Source organism: Mycteria americana, chromosome 1 (assembly GCF_035582795.1).
Source record: "Mycteria americana isolate JAX WOST 10 ecotype Jacksonville Zoo and Gardens chromosome 1, USCA_MyAme_1.0, whole genome shotgun sequence".
In the NCBI taxonomy this organism is placed as follows: domain Eukaryota; kingdom Metazoa; phylum Chordata; class Aves; order Ciconiiformes; family Ciconiidae; genus Mycteria; species Mycteria americana.
In genome coordinates, this window is record NC_134365.1 from 201,063,406 (window position 1) to 201,083,393 (window position 19,988).

Consider the following 19,988-nt stretch of genomic DNA (forward strand, 5'->3'; position numbering starts at 1 on the left):
CAGCATTTTGTCATGGTGTGAAAATTTTTTCAAGCAAGGAGTTTTTTCTATTTGTAGTCTCAAAATATCAAAACAAAGGTGATGAATTTTGACAAGATGTATGGCAAGTGTTATTTGGTGGAATATTATGTCTGTTTTGGTATCTCAGTCAGAAAGATATTCTCACTCTTGCGCAGGTGCAGTGTCCCCTTAACTTTTATTGTTGAACATCCTTAGGAATAAGGTTTAATAAAGCTGAAGCTATGATAACAGAACACAGCTATTGTGTCTAACAACATAAAATGGCATCAGGTTGGTCAACAACTTTCTTTTTTCTCTTGGAACAGAGTGAACCAAATGGCCAAACTGATACTTGCTGTTGAACTTCCTCAGGTTAAACTCAGCTACTGTATGTTGCAGGAGTCGACATAAATATACAAGAAAGCACCTTTGCAATGTATGAACAAAATTGGTGCAGTAAATGCTGTTATTCTGCTGATTCCAGATCTTTCTTGTTTTCCTTTGGCCAGGTGCAGAGTTTATGTGAGTGTAGGGGAACATGAAGTTAGAGCAGTAAGGTGGCTGTAGACTAGATCTTTACTTTGGCTTTTAAAATATGATTCCTTTGCAATGTCATGGCCGGGTTTGCTCTTTTTTGGTGCACTAATAGCTAGATGTCCTTTTCTCATTATTCTTATTCGCATAACAAATAACCTCTACCGTTCCTGTTTTGTTCAATACTGTTCTCTTAAACCTCCATTCTATGGAAGCGCGCACGCGCAGGCAGAGAGCATCCCCAGTACAAAACGTCCTGCTGAGATCCCCACCAGCTGAAAAGCATTAGAGCTGCCACTGGGCTCTCAGCTCCTCCGGCAGGGCCAGCCAGGGCCTTCAGATGCTACCGACCCCAGCGGAGAAATTGCATTCCCTCAGTGAATATTCCAGTACATTGCTATTGAAGAACAAGAAATTGCAGCTCTAAAAATCCTGGAAGGGAGCCATAGAGTACTGGCTGTAGGTCCTAAATGTTTTCTTTTGTTGTTTATAGTAATTTTTTTTTCCTAAGGCTCCCATATTGACCTATGAAATGTCTAGGGCACTTGGATTTCTGGACTGAAAGGCTTTTAAAAAAAATTGAAATAGAGCCTTTACAATTTTTTTTAAAAGTTCTCAATACATTTTGTAAGCTCTGCCACATGTAGAATAAATGCTTGTATAGTGTAAAGGTCTCATCTGAATTGGTCCATAGTGTTCTGTAATTTCCTCATGTTTAAGGACTTAGAAATAAAATTATTAACTGGCCTGGACAATGCCCTGCCTCAGATCACTTGCAAGATGATCGGGTCTTTTAAATTTCATTATTATTTTCTTCTACTGTAGAATGTATCTTCATGTACACATACACATTCTGTATTTATATATGTTTATCATTATGTTCCAATGAACTGTCTGATACAGATCTTGGGCAAACCAAGGTGATTTCTTCAATGCTTCTCCCTTAAACTGTTGATTGGACTAGATTTTGGTATATTATCTCCTACAGTTGGAATTTTTGCATGCTGGATAGCATGTGAATTGTCCATCCACAAACTGAGGCTAGGACCTGGGCAGAAGAAATGGAAAACTCCACAAAGACTGAGGCTCAGAGAAAGCACTTTCTAAAAGCTGCCTTCTTTTTTGTGTGCTTTTCCACCGCTGCTTTAGAAAAATGTCATGTATAAGCTTTTGAACGAGCCAGATCTCCATTTGTCAGGACAATGAAAAAAAAATTAAATCCAACTGTGATAGGGAAGGATTTAGAAAATCAAATTATGGGAAAAAAGATCTCAGTCTTTCTTAATCAGCTGACCCTGCTGCTGAAGCTGTGGTGCTTGCTAGAAGCCTTAGCGTGCCCTCGATCAGCCGCCCTCCCTGTCAGTATGCTGTTAGAAAACATTCCCTCTAATCCCATCATTCACTGCTGTTGTGGAAACCAGCAGGCTCACGAGCAAAGCCACCCACTATTATTTTTGTCCTATTGAAAGCGCTGCCTTATTGGACATAATCAAAATGGCTCATGTGCGATGTGAAGAGCAAGTGGGTTTTACCAACACTCATGCCAAAACTGAGTATGGATTAACTGGCACCCTGCCAGCACAAAGGGTGCCTCGTGGGGCTTTGCTCTGCGGTACCCAGCATCAGCTTGCTCCGTGCCTGATAAAACACTACACGCTCCCTTCAATACCCTTTTTTGAAAAGGGCAAAACAAAGCAGCAGTGTCTGCACTGGAACGTGCTGCAGGTAGCGATCTAAACCTCCATCACCAGAGTCAGTGAGAGGATTAATTTAATGCATGAAGGTTGTTGCTTGGAGGGACTTCACAGCAATGCAAACCGAAGGCCCTCGAAGAGCCACAACAAAGGGGAAAGGCGTACGATCTCAACTTCGTGGTAGGATGAGGAGCATTGGATTAAGAGCTTGGCCTGCCTTGTAGAAAAGGCAGGAACCACTCCCGTACTGAAAAGCAATGCAAGCAGGGAAAAGATTTTGGGGTGGCTTTTTTTTCCTGTAGACCTCTTTTAGAAAGATAGTTGGATAGAAAATTGCAGCCTTGCTAATGACATTTATATTATATCTACTATGATCAACGTCTATGCAAGTTTTATGATCACATACGTAATTTGTTTTAAATTGTATTTTGTTTCCAGATGAAATAGAATAAATACCTGTTTTTCAATTCCTGTTTTTTTTCTTGTTTTTTTTTTTTTATTTTTGGCAGGGGCACACTATTGCGATCCTAGCAGCGCTGAGACTTGCTACCTATATTGCCACAAAGTGAACCACCAAACACGCCACGTGCAGCTTTGCAGACTTGCAGGCGTTCAAGCGAACTAGGAGGGTGACTGGGTGGGGGGGGTTGCGGACTGCTGCCGCTTTTGACAGCCTCGGCAGAAGACAAGCAGAAGACTACTCAGGAGTGCAGCACGTGGGCACAGTCATATAGGAGACCTTGCTATTCTGGGAAGGCGGTCCCCGGGTAAGCTCTGAATTATGTACTACAAAGACTGGGGAAATAACAGCAATACACAGAGGAGAGCTAATGCGAAATTTGCTAGAATAAACTAGCGACAGGGACAGAGCAGCTTTCAATTTCTCCCAAACTTTCCCATAAAAACCAGTAGTGCTACAAATTCTCCACCACAAACGACCTGGCTTTATGTTACCTACCATTCTTACCTGGATTCAGTTTCCAGTCACTGCTGCTTACGTCTTTACCGTAAGAAGTCGTGTAATTATATGCAATTATCAAATTACTCTTTCTTTGCAGTCCTCTACTCTTCTCATTCAAAGCAAGCCTTCCCTTTCTTAATCATTTAAACTGTACAGCATCCCATTTGAGTAACATTTTTCTGAATCTTTTCAACATATAAACCTTCTGGACAATGTTTGAAAAATGGCCTAAATAATCACGGGTAATTCTCGAATTGGTGTTCTCTAATTCCCTCTTTCTTCAACCAAGGTTTGAAACTGCTCTTGCTGCTGCAGTGCAAGACAAGTGCAGGCTCCGTTGGTACTAATCAGGGCCATGATTAGGGCATCCTTTTCTGTTTCAAAAATACTGCTGCTCTCATTATTTACGTATCTATCTTGTCTGAAACAGTCTACTGTGTGGAGTACTTGGTTTTCTTTTCAGAGACATTATACAGACAGCAATCTGTGGTGCCTACCAGCTTTTTTTTTTCCTTTCTTGAGAAGCAAAATTTTGAAAAGATTCTGAAGCACTATGATTTTAAGGACTGATGTTAACTTACTGCTTCTTCAAGGTTCTCCAGCTTGAAGAACGATGCTACCGTTAAACAGTAAGCATCTCAAGAAAAAGATGTACCAAATTATACTGTAATTTTAATACAATCAAACCATTATGGAATTCTAAAAATAATAAAATAATTGATCACTAACTTTGTATAGAATGCTATTATTCATTTGAGATCAACAAACCAAGACTGGTTCACGTAACGTTTTATTCACAAGTAGAAAAAGTATTACAAAACAGTTTATACAAGATTTTAATTTACATTCCTTAAAGGAGTATTTAAAACAGCACTATAAGTCCCTAGACGTGGTATGTGGGCAGTCTAAATGCGGTGGTAGTGTATGTTTTCTATTGGCATGTACAACATTGCTTGCCACAGGCAATATAAAAAAGACCAATTTGGTTAAATTAAGGAAAAAAGTATATACACAATATACACATATATTTAAAAAGCACTCTTCATTTTTTCCTCCCAATTTGCTCTCAAGCTGTCTGTCACTCATTTAAAGAAATGAGTATTTTTCTCTAGAGTTGCCGGACAAAACCAATCATACAAAGTGTAAATTCCAATGGGAAAACATACTTACTGTGGCAGATGCTGGCAAAACTTTTGAACATAGCATTTTAAAGAACTGTTATTACTGAAAAGTTAAACCTCCATATGTTCTAAGAATATCTTGCCATATACTGAAATGCACATTGGATTTTTTCTATTTACAAAGTATATACAAAGAAGCACACATCTCTTCATGCACATGTAGTGAAAAATAATGTTTTGCCACTTCTTAAATGTATGAAAGTATCCAAAGAAATTATTCAAAACTACTCTTATTTGACTAGATACTCTAAAGTATTTAGCTGAGTAACGGTACTTCCTGTACAACTGTGTATTATTCTGTCAGTGACCAAATGGTGGTATTTACTACTTTAAAAAAAAAAATCCCTTACATAATTTCTTCACTTACTTTGGTTTGAATTTGATAACTTATTCAGGATTTCTGCGCACATGAATAATCTCACTGGTTTTAGCTGAAGCATCTTACTGCCTTGGCTGCCTATACTGGCTTTAGCCATTCTTGTGCAGGTTCAACCTTCTACTGGGTGCTTCAAAGCAAAAGTCTTTTTCCATTATGGAATATGAATACTGTCTCAACATTTCCATTGCCACACAAACCATATGGGGAAAGATGAGTCATATTTATTGCAAATTTGCATTTGTTTTGCTGATTGCTTTGCTTTTGTCAAGGCACATTGGGTACTTTAAAGAATAATTGCTAGAGTTCATCACTGACAAGTTTGAGCCTGTTGAATGTAATGAATCAGTAGAGGTTACTGGGATTACTCACAGGAGTGAAAACTATTTTAGGGATAAAAATGGCTGCAGAACAAATGCTATTATGGGATGTGGTGCAACAAACTGCAGTTAAAATAATCTTTAAGAACAATGAGGGTGGAGAGTTGATAATTTACTAGGCATGCACGCAACTTTGAGGATTCAATTCAGAGGTGTTTTTTTTTAAATTATGAATTGAATTTTATATTTTGTGTGGAAAAATGGAATTTACACAATATTACAGTGAGAAAGACAGAGTGACATGAATAAAAAGGCCTGCTAAATGAATGAATTAGGTCACCATGAAGCTTGACCCTTAAAAATATTGCATTACTAACAATATTAGTAATAGTCTCATTGTATGAATACTTTCATGGCACACCTGCTATAGTTTGACATTTTGATGTGACAGTTGATTACATTTATTTCAACATCCAAAAATTACATGCTGTAACAACAAGTGCTGTATTCCAATACTGAGACTATCAATTAAACACAACATCCCTATCTATATGGCTGACTTTCATTAAACTAAATCTAATTTAAAGCTAATCTCCTGCTATATTTAACAAAACAATGCCCCCTCCCACAAGTGTAATAATTGGATGGAGGAGACTTCAACCATACATATTGTAACATGCAAATTCTTTAACTCCCCAAACTAGCTTATTGACTATAATGTAATATATAATAAAAGCTTCAGTTTATCAATAGATGATCCTTGCATAAATAGAAATGTTTATTTTCTAAGTCCTTCAACAGCAGGAAACTGATTTAAAATTAGAACCAGCCAAAAAATTCCAAATGCATGCATAAATCTGCAAGCAGAATAACTGGCAACGTCTTGTCCCATGCCTTCTGACATCTGTAACCATATTTAAGATACCCACCTAAACACACTGAAGTATTTATATTTCTTGCTGTATTTACATATAATTTTAAGCTCACTCCATTAGACTTTTTGAGAATGTGAGGGAATAGAAGGTTCTTTTTTTAAAAGAGATGCAAAAGGTCATAAATCCACTTTCAGGGTTCTCCTAGGATGCTCCTTGAAGTCTCACTTTACAGCTGTTATGGCTCAGATGCAACTGCTCAGAAGGTGTGAAATGATGCCATTTTTTCCAGCTGATTTTGAAACCATGCAACATTGAAGACCACGCTAAGTTTGATGAGAATCAGCAGAGGAGCATAAGGGAAGCATTCAGCTTTAGTGCTGAGAGAAATAGCTTGGTTTCCTAAAAGAAAGTGATAGAGCAGTTGTTACATAAACTCATTAAAAACCTGTATGTACTTCTATATGTGAATAAACACTAAAAAAATACACCTATACTTACTGCTTGCTGTAAAAATTCACCTAAACCTGAAGACTGAACCTGTATTAAAACACCCATTAAAAACCTTATATTTATGTGCACATAAATAAAAACATGTGTCCTGGTTTCGGCTGGGATAGACTTAATTTTCTTCCTAGTAGCTAATACAGTGCTGTGTTTTGAATTTAGTTGAGAATAATGTTGATAACGCACTGGTGTTTTAGTTGTTGCGAAGTAATGTTTACACCGGTCAAGGACTTTTCAGCTTCCCGTGCTCTGCCAGGCGCACAAGAAGCTGGGAGGGGGCACAGCCAAACTGGCCAAAGGGCTATTCCATACCATATGGCGTCATGCTCAGTATAGAAACTGGGGGGAGTTGGCTGGGGTCAGTGATTGCTGCTCGGGGAGGGCTGGGCATCAGTTGGCAGGTGGTGAGCGGCTGTATCACTTGGGGTTTTTTTGTTTGTTTGTTTTTTTCCTTGGGTTTTGTTCCTCTCTCTCTTGTTATTTTCCTTTCCATTACTACTATTATTATTATTATTATTATTATTATAATATTTCAATTATTAAACTGTTCTTATCTCAGCCCATGAGTTTTCTTATTTGTGCTTTTCCGATTCTCTCCCCCATCCCCCTGGGAGATGGGAGGGTGAGCAAGTGGCTGCGTGGTGCTTAGTTGCCAGCTGGGGTTAAACCACGACAATATGCTATCTTCTGATTTTATCATGTTATTATTTATTTTGCAATATAATAATGAAGTATGGCCCTATGCAAGACTCTAATGCACCCACATGTACTAAAAAGACCATTCTTCCCTCAAAATACTTCAAAAAGACAAGAAAGACGAACGGCAAATGGAAAAAATGGGGTAGACTGAGATGAAATAATTTTCTTGGAGTTGTACAGCTGTCAACTTGGAGTTCAGCCTGAAAATACATCTCAGGTAAGCCTAGTCCTGGTCCTGTCCCTCAAATGCTACTTAAATTTCTCCACCAAAGATGCATATATAATGATGCACTGTAGAGTCTGAATATGGAGAAATTGTACAAAATGAATCAATAAAGTCTATTAAAGAAAAAAAATGACAAAACCCCTAACTTGCTTAGTCCCAAACTATCTTGCTTATTCAGAATTATACACAAATCTCAGTAATACACGATAGTACAAAACCGCCAAAGAATACAGGATTTTGAAATGTCAGAGAAAATGTCTACATACACATAGGAATCAGAAAGAAAATTCACAATTTATATAACATAACAAGTATGGTGAAATGTAAGTTAATTTTTATAGTGATATTTTGAGATTCTGTGGTTCCTTTAATCTAGAAAAACTAAATAATATTAATCACATACCTCTGAAGTTGATACATGGTTCAGTGGGAAAAAACCCACAAACTTTCGATTTTTTAAATCTTGTTAATATGGAAATATATTCCCTTAAGACATCAAGAGAGCATTCAAGTTCCATTGATAACCGCTGAAAAACTGGGAACTAGCAGCATCGAGATTAGCAGTCATAGCCATGTCATTGTCCCTTCCTATATATACCTAGACCATACGACTATCACCTAGAGATATTTGGCATACACCAAAATGAAACTATGACAATTGCTATCTAACACATGGGCAGTTAGTGCCAGACATTGTTACAGACTAAACTATATATTGTAAATAATATATTGAGGAAAATATGTGCGACCTAGATAAGGTTGATATTTTCAGTGACAGCAGTAGATTTTCAGGGTGATATCCGAGTTCCATTGAAGTCAATGGCAAAAAAATTCTTGACTTAGCAGTCTGTTTACCTCCCTTTCCTTCTCTTGAAAACGTCATCTAAAGAATTAAGGCTTGATTTATGAAGAATTAACTACTGCACTTACATGTTTTCAGAAGATGCATATTTTTTTGTTAAACACTAATTACTTTCTACTTCTTATTTAAGAACAATATGAAAGTGGCATGCAAACCAAATGGAAGAGGATCAAAGGAAGGCAGTTTTATTTCTGCAGATGACCCCAAATTTTCATAATTACAGATAGCATCATTTTCTTAATTAAGTTTGGTGGATTATTAATATTAGTGACAACTGCTTCTGTTCCTGCCTCTGTGTACATGCACAGGAGCCTATTTCAGCTTTCCAGCCACAGCCTGCATAGCCCTTGAGTAACACCACCAGTACACATGCCATAATTTGGGATCCTTTCACAGATTAGCTACTTGTTGCTCCAAGTTACTTCCAATAGTAGAAAATGCCGTTTTAAAAATACAGAGCACAGCTAATATTCAAAAAGATATAATGATGAAGCAGTAGCAGAGTAACTTTTTTTGATGGTTATATTGTTATGTGGTAGAGATGATTGTTTATCACCTCTTCTCATTTTGACCTCAGACCTGCATTTTCTCTCAACTTTTATAGATTAAATTCTATTTTATGGACAAATTTATGGAATGTTTTATCTGATGACATGGGAATATGAATGGCATTAAAAAGCATTTGAGATTTTCTATTCTGTTTCTGCTACTGCTGTAGTAACTTCACAGAGAAGGCTTTGTAAATATTTTCGGATGAACACTTGCATGTCTTTTATGCTTTGTTTACAATGAGCAAAGACAAATCCTCAGTTCTTCCCTCATAAACAAGGACTAGCCTCACATAATAGTCTGGTCATAAGGCTATTAAACTGATTTTTTTCCCCTGAAATTTAATGAAAAAAAACCCCCTGATAAAAGCTGACTGGTATACAGACTTCTCCCTGTATTCTGGTTCATATTATCTCAACATTACAGTTTGAGTAATTACACCTTTCAAATTCAGTCAATGATTTAAAAATGTGAAACTGTTGCATCTCTTGTAGAGTTTTAATTTATTTCAGCAATAGCTAGGTGTAACCTATGGAGAAACATAACCCTACAACTTTTTACAATTCTATTTTTATCTAGCTCTCCATGCCTCCTTGAGTACTCATTCTCACTCCTTTGTAGTTATGTTTTTTACCTCTTTATCAGTCTGTAGAGTCATTTGCTGTTCCATTACGCTTTCTCTTTGGCTGGGTTTCAACAGCTGCTGAATTCTGAAGTGATGAAACTTCTATGCATGTTCTATGTTTGGAGATTTCAAAGGACTTTCCAATGTTTCCATCAAGAGACTTAGCTGAAATAAGTACTTCACTTAGTTCCTGGTTATTATCCAGCTCAACAGTGGCTGCATTTTCAGTCTCAGGGCTGCAGGATTTTGCAGATCCTCCAGCCAGTTCTGAATATGATTCACAGAAAGAAATGCTGTCACAACAAGCTGAGTTTTGCATAAGAGGCCAAGCATCTGAAATGTCTCCACAGGCAGAGTGTGAAAGAGAACCAAGGAAGGTAGGAATCATTTCTCCAACAGAATCAGAAGCCCTGCAAAAGGATTAAAGACACATGGTTTCAAAATCATTCCAGAAAATATTATCAGTATTGTAATTATTGTCATTAGTAATTATAGGTATTTCAAGAAGGTTTAACAGGGTTATATTAAGTTAATACTCTAGAGGCATCCTGTACAAACAAATTCTTTTGAAAAGGAATATATTTTGTTCCTCATCTGGAAATGAAGAAAGCTCTGGAGAACACTACTAAAGGTAAAGAGGATGCCTAGAGCCCTTCATAAGTGTGAATTCAGGCTTCTAGAACACATGAACTAAAGTTGGGGTTGTTTATAGTCTAAAGAACAGAAATATGATAAAAAATACTATAGTAGTGTTCAGATACAAAGACTGTTGCAAAGAGGAAGGAATTTATTTGTTCTCAATGCATGGAGGGGTGTGTTGAGACAAGATATAACAGGCTTAAATTGCAGCAAGAAAGATGTTTGGGAAGACTGTGGAATCTCCAACTCTAGGGGGGTTTTTTTCAAAAAAAACCCAGGCTAGACAAATATCTAACGGAAGTAAAAGAAGTAAAGTGGGTTCAGACTGGGAGAAGGTAATAGACAACAAGAGTGCTTGAAACGCCTTCTATCTGTGTGATTTCATATTGAACATGCATTCACTTTAGATTTTTCAGTTTGTTCTGTCTAGCCTTCAAAATGTGAGAAGTTTTTCTCCTATTCTCTTTCATGTGGAAAGGACATAATATTAAAGAAGGGTGAGCATTTTTAATTCTCACAAGGATTATTTTCATTTTATGGAAAATGGAAGAAAGTGCAAGTAGAAACTCAGTATTATCTACCTCAAGTGTATTTAAAGTGCATGATGATACTGGCATGTCTGAGTGCACTATACATGCCTATCTCTGTTGAAAGCCCAGTAATGTTTTTTACTATAGTATACCAAAATAAGTATTAACAAAACCAAAAAGATATACTAATATGTTCTATTTCAAAAAACTGTCTACAGATTTATAAAGCTGCAAAGGCTATATTAAGTCTGATATACAGTAATAATTTGTGTGACAAAACTCATCCCACATTAACATTGCCTATAACAGATTTTAAGTAGCCTTACTCATTTCCAAAACATGATGCTTTAATAGCTTTGATATTCACACAAAGCATTTTCATACATGAGGCCAAAAGTCAGGACATTGCACCACAATTGAAGGAAATACATTATTTTGGCAAAGGAAACTGGAGCAAACTCCATTTCTACTGGAAGGAACCACGGGATCTTTGATGTCCACATAGCACGGATATAACATTTATTTTTAAAGCCTTAACCAAAAGATCCCTCACAAAGTACACAACTCTCAATTTGTCAGCCTTGGTGGTATAAAAGGATGACTCAAGCTTGCTGGTATTTAAACAAGTTGTTATAAAAAATATAGGTATTTTGTATCTTGTACTTAGGTCACTAAGTCACCTTGCATAAACAATACCTATGAAGAAGCTGCCTCTACATTTTTAGTTACATTTGGCCGTAAGAACAAAACAGCTGGAGACCAATTTAAACCTTATATGGAAAATGATTCTAGCTAAAAGAAATAAATACATCCTGTGTTAAATCTGTAACCAGGAAACTCTGAATGACACCATAAATTTTATATATTTAGCTCATGGCAGTCCTGTAGAAATAACTACTCTACTACTGTGTTTATATTCAGCTGATCAGAAGAAAATAAGGGTTACAATCTGGTAGAAATTCAGAAATAATAGATATTTCAAATCTCACAGTCATTAAGAGTTTCTAAAAAAAGAAAATCTTCATGACACTTCTAAACTGTACCTTAATCCCCCCAGATTCACAGGTTTATGCCACACCCTGCTAACCCATAGCAGAAGAGGGGGTCACCAAAGCCTCTAAGGCACCATAGAGTAACAGAAAGACTATCTGCTTGTGAGAGAAGTCACTTGCTTCTTCTTCAGAGAAACCGATATATCAAGTCAGCATTTGTTACGTAATACTTAAAATGAATTTTTCACCATAAACCTGGTTTTGGCCAAATGGGAGGATATGGCTACAGTTCATCAAAATCCCTCATTCCACTCGAAACAGCTATTGTATCTGTGTAAATACTAATTTGACAGCATAAAAAATATTTAATGTTTAATGGACATTTATAAAACTAAGTTACCTTTCATTAAGCGTAGTCTGTGAGTGGAATGCACAACTGTGACTGCTGTGCTCCATGCTACAGGTTTCATCACAGCACAGTGATGGAATCAAGTGAACTGGTCCTAAGGAATTAAAATTAATTTAATAATGTTAAAAGTGTTAAAGCTCTGTATAAACTTAGTGTCTGTACTCTTTCAAACTTGAGTATTAGTTTGCCAGTTACATTATAATATATGGATTGAGGAAAGAGATTTCTTATTCCAAAAATGGGTTCTTTAATTTATTACTTTAAAATCGAATTACTTATAAAAGCCAAGCCCTTCCTCCAGGAGTAATATAGATGCCAGTCATGAATATCTACTTTTTAAATTAATTTGCTTTCCAATTAGGTAGGCGTGAGAGGAAGTACAACATTCTGAGTTAACATATTAGGATGATATTTAAGCCTGTAGTCTTGTGTTAAATTATGTATTTGTTAACCTCATAAATGCATCTGTTCTGATACGACTTCACAAAATCTCAATGATTTTAATTGTTCAGGTTGTTAATGTCCTTTAGCATTCATATCACGTTCTTAGATACTGTCTGGTAAATCCTTCACACTAATTTAAGTCTCAAAGCCAGATGCAGTGCTATTTTTATCAGAAAGAAATGAGATAGACATTTAAAGCTTTTTTTTTTTTTTAAGTGAAGGGCCATTGGAATGAAAACATGAAAAAAAATCATAATCAAATAGCTACTTAGAAATTCTATCTGCTTATTGAGAAATTAGCCTAGGACAATGGGTAGTTTGACAATGTTAGCTCTGTAGTTAAAGTTAAATGTCACAACTTAAGTGTTAGATAACTGTCAGATAAATGTTCATCATGCCATAAAGTCACCTTTTAGTAGACCTAACATACCACATGTCTGTGATGTGCTTCTCTGGCACTGGCAACATGTTCTGTGGTCATATTCATTTAGCCGTGGTCTATCAAAACATGACAATTCAGAGCCATTGTAGTGAACATCTTGTGATCTCAGAGACCCTTTGGACAAAATGAATAAAAATATATATTATGATATATATAAAATGATACCCTTTTTCCTGTTCAGAGCCTCCTATCTTCACAGAATGCTTAAATATCATACTATACAGTATTTCCATACATTTTCCAATTGAAAGATCCACAATGATCATGTGGTTTCATATACCGCAAACCACGGATTTTGCAACAAACCCTAGAACAGCTGGTTCAACTACAGCCTCTTCTGGGAAGACATCTGCTCTTATTTTGATGATTTGAGAGTATATCTTATTCACTGTACATTTTGTCAGTGTTTAACGATTCTCAGTGATTCCCATCTGAAATTTTCCACATTCAGCTTTCAGCTACTGGGATTCTGTTTATGTTATCTTACAGAACTTTATATTAACAGCAGACTTCCTTTAATCTGTATAATTGTAGGCCAAGGGAAACGAGTTACTAAACTTCATTAACTTAAGTTTGAATTCACTATGTCTCAATTTCTCAAAACTTACATTGTAAAGCAACTTCTAGGTTAGCAACAATTCTTACAATGCCTCTCTCAATCTTTTTATTTTTGCATGTGCTCTAAGCAGTGATAATATCAATTCTTCCTAGATATTATTCTTGTTTCACATCCAGGGTTGATTAGAAGCTATAAACATATTTTAATAAAAGTTTTTAAAAATTATAAATGGGAACTACAGTGCTTTTGACTTTTCTCTTTCTTCATTTAAATTAAGGGGCAGAAAAATGTTTATTATAAACAAATTGAATTACATTAATGAGCTGGTATGGATTTTTTTTTTAAATTTACAAATCTAACTGGCTTAGGCATTTAATTCATCTTGAATATGCCCATAAAACCAAAATTGTTAATGACAAATCTGCTATTTACACTGGCCGCATTCATTATCTTGATGAGCTAATCTGTGTTTCACAATCGTATGTGATGCACACATCCTCCAAGCTGGTATTTCCACATTGGCATTGCAACTCTATAACGACGTCCCAGCTTGGATCCTGAATGGTCCAAATATATCTGTCCAGCATCTAACAGTATGACACAGAATTAATGCAACTGGACTATTTCTGGACATCTGCCCAGCATTTTCTCAGTAGAAGCTGGAACATCCACAGTGAGCTGGCAAACTTGTACGGAGTCGGGCTTCTGCTAGCTTGTTCATCTCAATGCTAACCTTGCTTGAATGCTGTAGACATTTATTTACCTACAGAGGGATCTGCCAAGCTAATACCAATATATAAACATTACAAAGAAAGAGGAATAACTGGAAACTCACAGCTTGGTTTCTTCTCCATAAACTGCCTCTTACAATAGATAACACAAAGAATAAGAAGAGCTAAGAGCACTGTCGCAAGTGCACTGCATATAACAGCTGCTAGAGCAGTGTCTCGAGGACTGGAAGCAGTTGAAGGGATCTTCACAAGATTTACTTTGGTGGTACCTGAAATATGATTAAATAATAGTTAAGGCAAACTGTAAACATTTCAGGAATATAGTCATGTAAATGAAAGTCTGGGAAATAGAAGAGGTTTGTAGCACAGAAAAAAAAGGATGTTCCATCTGCTAATGTATAAACATTAGTTGCACATATAAAGAGATACGATTATCAGCAACCACATTACGAACAAAATCTTTAAAAAAATATATTGCAAAAGGAGTGACAATGAGTGGAGATGCACACAAACACATTCTGACTGTCCATGAGACTGGAATCAGATCTTCACCATGAAAACAAAGACCTCTCAATTTTTAATGTCAGATGATTTTAATATGGAGAACATTTCCATATTAGTGTATAGTTGAGAAAGCTATCCACTAGAGGGAGTCACAAATACATGAACTTCCCTTAATAAGAAAACTTTCTGAGAACTGAGACACCCACAGAAGGTCAAATGCTGTCAAAGCTATCATTTTGCTTGGTTGCGTACGTCATGACACCATGGTAATTTCTAGGATCAAACCTAGCATTTCAACTGTGCTAACTTTTTTTATTCAGCAATAGTTTCTTAATACAGATAATACCTCTAGTAAAAATTCAACAGATTGACTTTATATCCATATTAGTAAAGACTTAAGCAGTGTTTCTAGCTTTGACAAACACTGTTACTTTTAGGTGGAAAGTGAAAAAGATTTTAAGAGTATCAGAACTTTAACTACAACTATTGAAACGATCTTAAATTATGAATGGTCTTTTAAAATTAAATTCTTTTTTAACAACTTATGAATTTCGATAGCTCATCTATTTCAATCTACTTTGAAGTCCACATCAACTCAATAATATTTTGTGAGAAAAAGGAACAAAACATTGAGTATTTCTCTGACTGCAAATTTTCTAAAAACCACAAACCATACTTTATTAACTTATAAAAATAAGTTAAAGGTGCCTATTTACCCAAGAAAATCTTTGGTTAAAACCTAAAGACTATAATTTCCTAAGAAATGGTCCATGCAGTCATAAGTTTAATTGGGAGATAAATGTCTGCCAGAGTATATTAAAATCACTAATCAAATTGTACAAACATACAATTGTTTGATCTCTTAACTGCAATATAATAAGCAGGAGAGAACTTACTTACTAGCTTAGTTAGTGCAATCAATGGAATTGTATTACTTGGGAATAATTTTCTGAAATAATTATGGTATCTCCTCTACACACATCAAACATGGGCACCAAAGCGTTTACAATACCATACTGCTGTGTTATAATGGCCAGATTGCCAAAAAGCTAGGTATTTTGAAAATCAACTTCATTCCATTGAATTCTAAGTCTTCAGACCACTTAACACTGAATAAAATACTAACTTCTAGGAAATAAAGGATCCAAAATTTAAAAAAAAGACACCCAACATACCCAACATATTCAATAAAAACAGTTTCTGTGGATTATCATGTAATTGCTGGTAAGTGGGGGAATATAAAAAAGTGGACAGGTCAGATCACGGCTATTATTCAGAAGAAAGAATGTTTAGTTGTTAATTTCCTGATTTCAATGTGAAGAGAAACAAGTGTTACTGCATTTACATCTACTCAAATATTTCCGTTTGCCTTTCGTTTGTACTATTATGTTCCACTGTCACATTAAAAGTGTGAAGAGCAAATTTATAGCAGATCTTTTAAATATCCTTTTAACTTGCCAAATTGGACAGAGTGGAGCTACTGGAGAGAGTCCAATGAAGGGCCACAAAAATGATTGAGGAACTGGAGCCTCTCTCCTATGATGAAAGGCTGAGAGAGCTGGGACTGTTCGGCCTGGAGAAGAGAAGGCTCAGGGAAGCTCATCAATGTGTATAAATCCTTGAAGGGAGGGTGCAAAGAGGACAGAGCCAGGCTCTTTTCAGTGGACCAGAGGCAATGGGCACAAACTGAAACACAGGAGATTCCCCCTGAACATCAGGAAACGCTTTTTTAACTGTGAGGGTAACCGAGCACTGGCACAGACTGACCAGAGTGGTTGTGGAGTCTCCCTCCTTGGAGATTCTTAGAAGCCATTGGGACATGGTCCTGGGCAACCAGCTCTAGGTGACCCTGCTTGAGCAGAGGGGTTGAACCAGATGATCTCCATAGGTTCCTTCCTACTTCAACCATTCTGTGATTCTGAGTTATTAAAATACAGCAGATCTGAAAACTCAAGCCAATAAAGAGGCTGAAGTCTCCTACATGAACTAGAAATATATTTTGTCCTTGTATTTAAATGTTATTTTCATTATCGTAGCAGATGTCTACCTATTATTTGTGTTCCAGGTAACAGAATAAAATTCCAATGCAGGGTCTCAGGTACTTTTCCTCTTAAATAATTATTACCTGTCCTTCTCTTTATGTTCTTCTATAATTCCTATTCTCACAGAGCTAAGTTCTATGACCTCTTTTCCACAACTTCATTGTTATTTAAAAGAAAAAGCAACCAGTGTCACAATCTTTTTTTCATAACTTGAATGCTCTTGGCAGGAGCTTTGCAGTCTTCCACAGAGAAAACTTTTCACTCAGTTTCGAGGATTCTTGCAGCTGTAGTTTTAAGTTTATAGTTTTAACAGACAGCAGAAATTTCTGCATGGTATGTAAAGTTCCAGGATATAATTCTGTGAGAAGCAGTAAAACAAAGAAGCATAAAAAAAAAAGCTGTCTATACAGCAATGTGTGCTGGCTTTGGCGTGAAAATCAAGGACAGTGCTTTGATATCAGGTTTTCAATTTTAGTCAACTGCCTGACCTAGTCTTTAGAAGGTTGAAGACAGCCTCAACAAGTCTTTAAAAACACGACAATAAAAAACTGAGCAGAACATCTTCAAATACTTTTCATATCAATATACCTACTTGTATCAAGGTACCTGCCCAAAAGCACTGAACAGTTCTTAGAAATTAGGCCTTCATAATCAGTAGAAAAAAGAATTGTTAATTTTGGAAGCAAAAATAGAACAAGAGCACTGGAGGTGGAGCTGCTGTATTTTTCTCTCTCTTCATTTGCTCACAAAATATATCTATTTGCAAGTATAATTACATATTACATATTACATATTCTGGGAAATTCTAAATGACATGTGTTTCTTTAGTGCCCATCAGCAACATCCAAACTGGAAATACAGAGATTTTATTTTAAATAGGGATGGCAAAAGTTTAAATTTATTTAGCCATCTAGTTATTTAAGATTTATTTTAATTAGTTGAGTTTGGTTTGTTTAGGTTTTTTTTTTTTTAACTTGAGAAAGCAATTTTCTGTTCCTGAGAATGCCTACCACTCATCTTCACCTTCAAAGAACTTTTTGGAATAGCTACTGTGAGCAGTCCATTGTAGTGTAGCTCTAATTATAATGATAGTGATCTTCCCTGCAGAGACCAACATTTCAGAAGTGGATTGCTATTGTAGAAGTGGCCCGTTGGGCATTGCTGAACTCTGCTTTCAGTGTTACTCAGATATGTATGCATTTTCATAAACTCTTTCTCTTTAGGCTCACAGACTTAATGGTCCCATTTCAGTAAAGCAAGGAGGTGCATTTTAAACTTTAAACTTGTACTTACATCTATTAAATGATTACATGATTAAATTTAAATATGTAATTAAACACTTTGTGAATTGGACGTGATATATTAAGAAAGGAGGGAGGAGGTGCACACTCTTATGATTCTGGAAAGCATGTGCATATTATGCATCACAAAAATAAAACAAAAAATGTTTTTTATTTAAGAAATAGATTTCCTTTTCTAAGTCTTAGTTCCAACAAATTCTGGAAATGTGCTAGTGCTAAAGAAGAATTACCCAAAATACCAAGCTGTCTCCTGCATAATTTTGAGCAGTAAGCCTAAATACACATTCTTCCCTTAATTAACCAATAGTACATTGTAATGTCAGTATATGCAAAGGTGTGGTTCTTAAAAGCAAGTAAAGTTTCTGTTAATCCAAGAAGGTTAAATAGGAGTAACTCAGCTAATACAGAACATATGAATCCCAGCTGTATCGCTATAACTTCTGCCAATAAACAGAATAGTTGAATTTTCTGCCTGTTATACCAAACAACCAGAGACAGGACGAAATGTAAAAAGACTTCCTTTATAATTTATTTCATGTTTATTTTCTCAGATTTTATTTTCAGAACCATGACTAGTTACAGTCACTACTGGAATCAAAATGCCTAAAAGAAAGCTTTCTGTGGTAGATTAACCATGTGAAAACAGAACTTGCAACATTTTACGTTTCCTCCCTGGATATAATAAATAATAATATAATAATTACCAAAGCTGAGGAGGATAAAATGTGGAATATTATGTTGGGGTTTTCTTTCTTACCATGTCAAGTCAATGCTAACACAAAGAGGGTTTACTCAATAAAACAAAGCTAATCAAAATGCTAATCAAAATGTAGATGAGGGAAAGGCTGTGGATGTTGTCTATCTAGACTTCAGTAAAGCCTTTGACATGGTTTCCCACAGCATTCTCCTGGAGAAACTGCCTGCTCATGGCTTGGACGGGTGTACTCTTCGCTGGGTAAAGAACTGGCTGGACGGCCGGGCCCAAAGAGTGGTGGTGAATGGAGTTTACTCCAGTTGGTGGCTGGTCACAAGTGGTGTTCCCCAGGGCTCTGTGCTGGGGCCAGTTCTGTTTAATATCTTTATCAATGATCTGGATGAAGGGATCGAGTGCACCCTCAGTAAGTTTGCAGAGAACACCAAGTTGTGTGGGAGTGTTGATCTGCTTGAGGGTAGGAAGGCTCTGCAGAGGGACCTGGACAGGCTGGATCGATGGGCTGGGGCCAATTGTATGAGGTTCAACAAGGCCAAGTGCAAGGTCCTGCACTTGGGCCACAGCAACCCCATGCAACGCTACAGGCTTGGGGAAGAGTGGCTGGAAAGCTGCCTGGCAGAAAAGGACCTGGGGGTGTTTGTTGACAGCCGCCTGAACATGAGCCAGCAGTGTGCCCAGGTGGCCAAGAAAGCCAATGGTATCTTGGCTTGTATCAAAAATAGCGTGGCCAGCAGGAGTAGGGAAGTGATCGTGCCCCTGTATTTGGCACTGGTGAGGCCGCACCTCGAATCCTGTGTTCAGTTTTGGGCCCCCCACTACAAGAGGGACATTGAGGTGCTGGAGCGTGTGCAGAGAAGGGCAACGAAGCTGGTGAAGGGTCTGGAGCAGAAGTCTGATGAGGAGCGGCTGAGGGAGCTGGGGTTGTTTAGCCTGGAGAAAAGGAGGCTGAGGGGAGACCTTATCGCTCTCTTCAACTACATGAAAAGAGGTTGTAGAGAGGTGGGGGTCGGTCTCTTCTCCCAAGTAACAAGTGATAGGACAAGAGGAAATGGCCTCAAGTTGTGCCAGGGGAGGTTTAGACTGGATATTAGGAAATTTTATTTCACTGAAAAGGGTTATCAAGCATTGGAACAGGCTGCCCAGGGAAGTGGTTGAGTCGCCATCCCTGGAGGTATTTAAAGGACGTTTGGATGAGGTGCTTAGGGACATGGTATAGTGGTGGTCTTGGTAGTGTTAGGTTTACGGTTGGAGTCGATGATCTTAAAGGTCTTTTCCAA

The 19,988-nt window shown here is 36.9% G+C and overlaps 1 protein-coding gene across 3 annotated transcripts in view; it reads right to left on the reverse strand.

Moving 5' to 3' along the window:
• Positions 1-3,982: 3,982 nt before the first annotated feature.
• The window catches only part of TNFRSF19 (TNF receptor superfamily member 19), a 65,683-nt gene continuing 49,677 nt past the window's right edge, over positions 3,983-19,988 (reverse strand). For all 3 annotated transcript variants that reach the window (XM_075490892.1, XM_075490894.1, XM_075490893.1), the window contains 5 exons: positions 14,257-14,421; positions 12,851-12,976; positions 11,968-12,070; positions 9,416-9,816; positions 3,983-6,340 (listed from right to left, as the gene is read on the reverse strand). In XM_075490892.1, the coding sequence (XP_075347007.1) occupies positions 9,423-9,816; positions 11,968-12,070; positions 12,851-12,976; positions 14,257-14,421 (788 nt within the window). In that variant the 3' untranslated portion in view covers positions 3,983-6,340; positions 9,416-9,422. The remainder of the gene's footprint in view (positions 6,341-9,415; positions 9,817-11,967; positions 12,071-12,850; positions 12,977-14,256; positions 14,422-19,988) is intronic.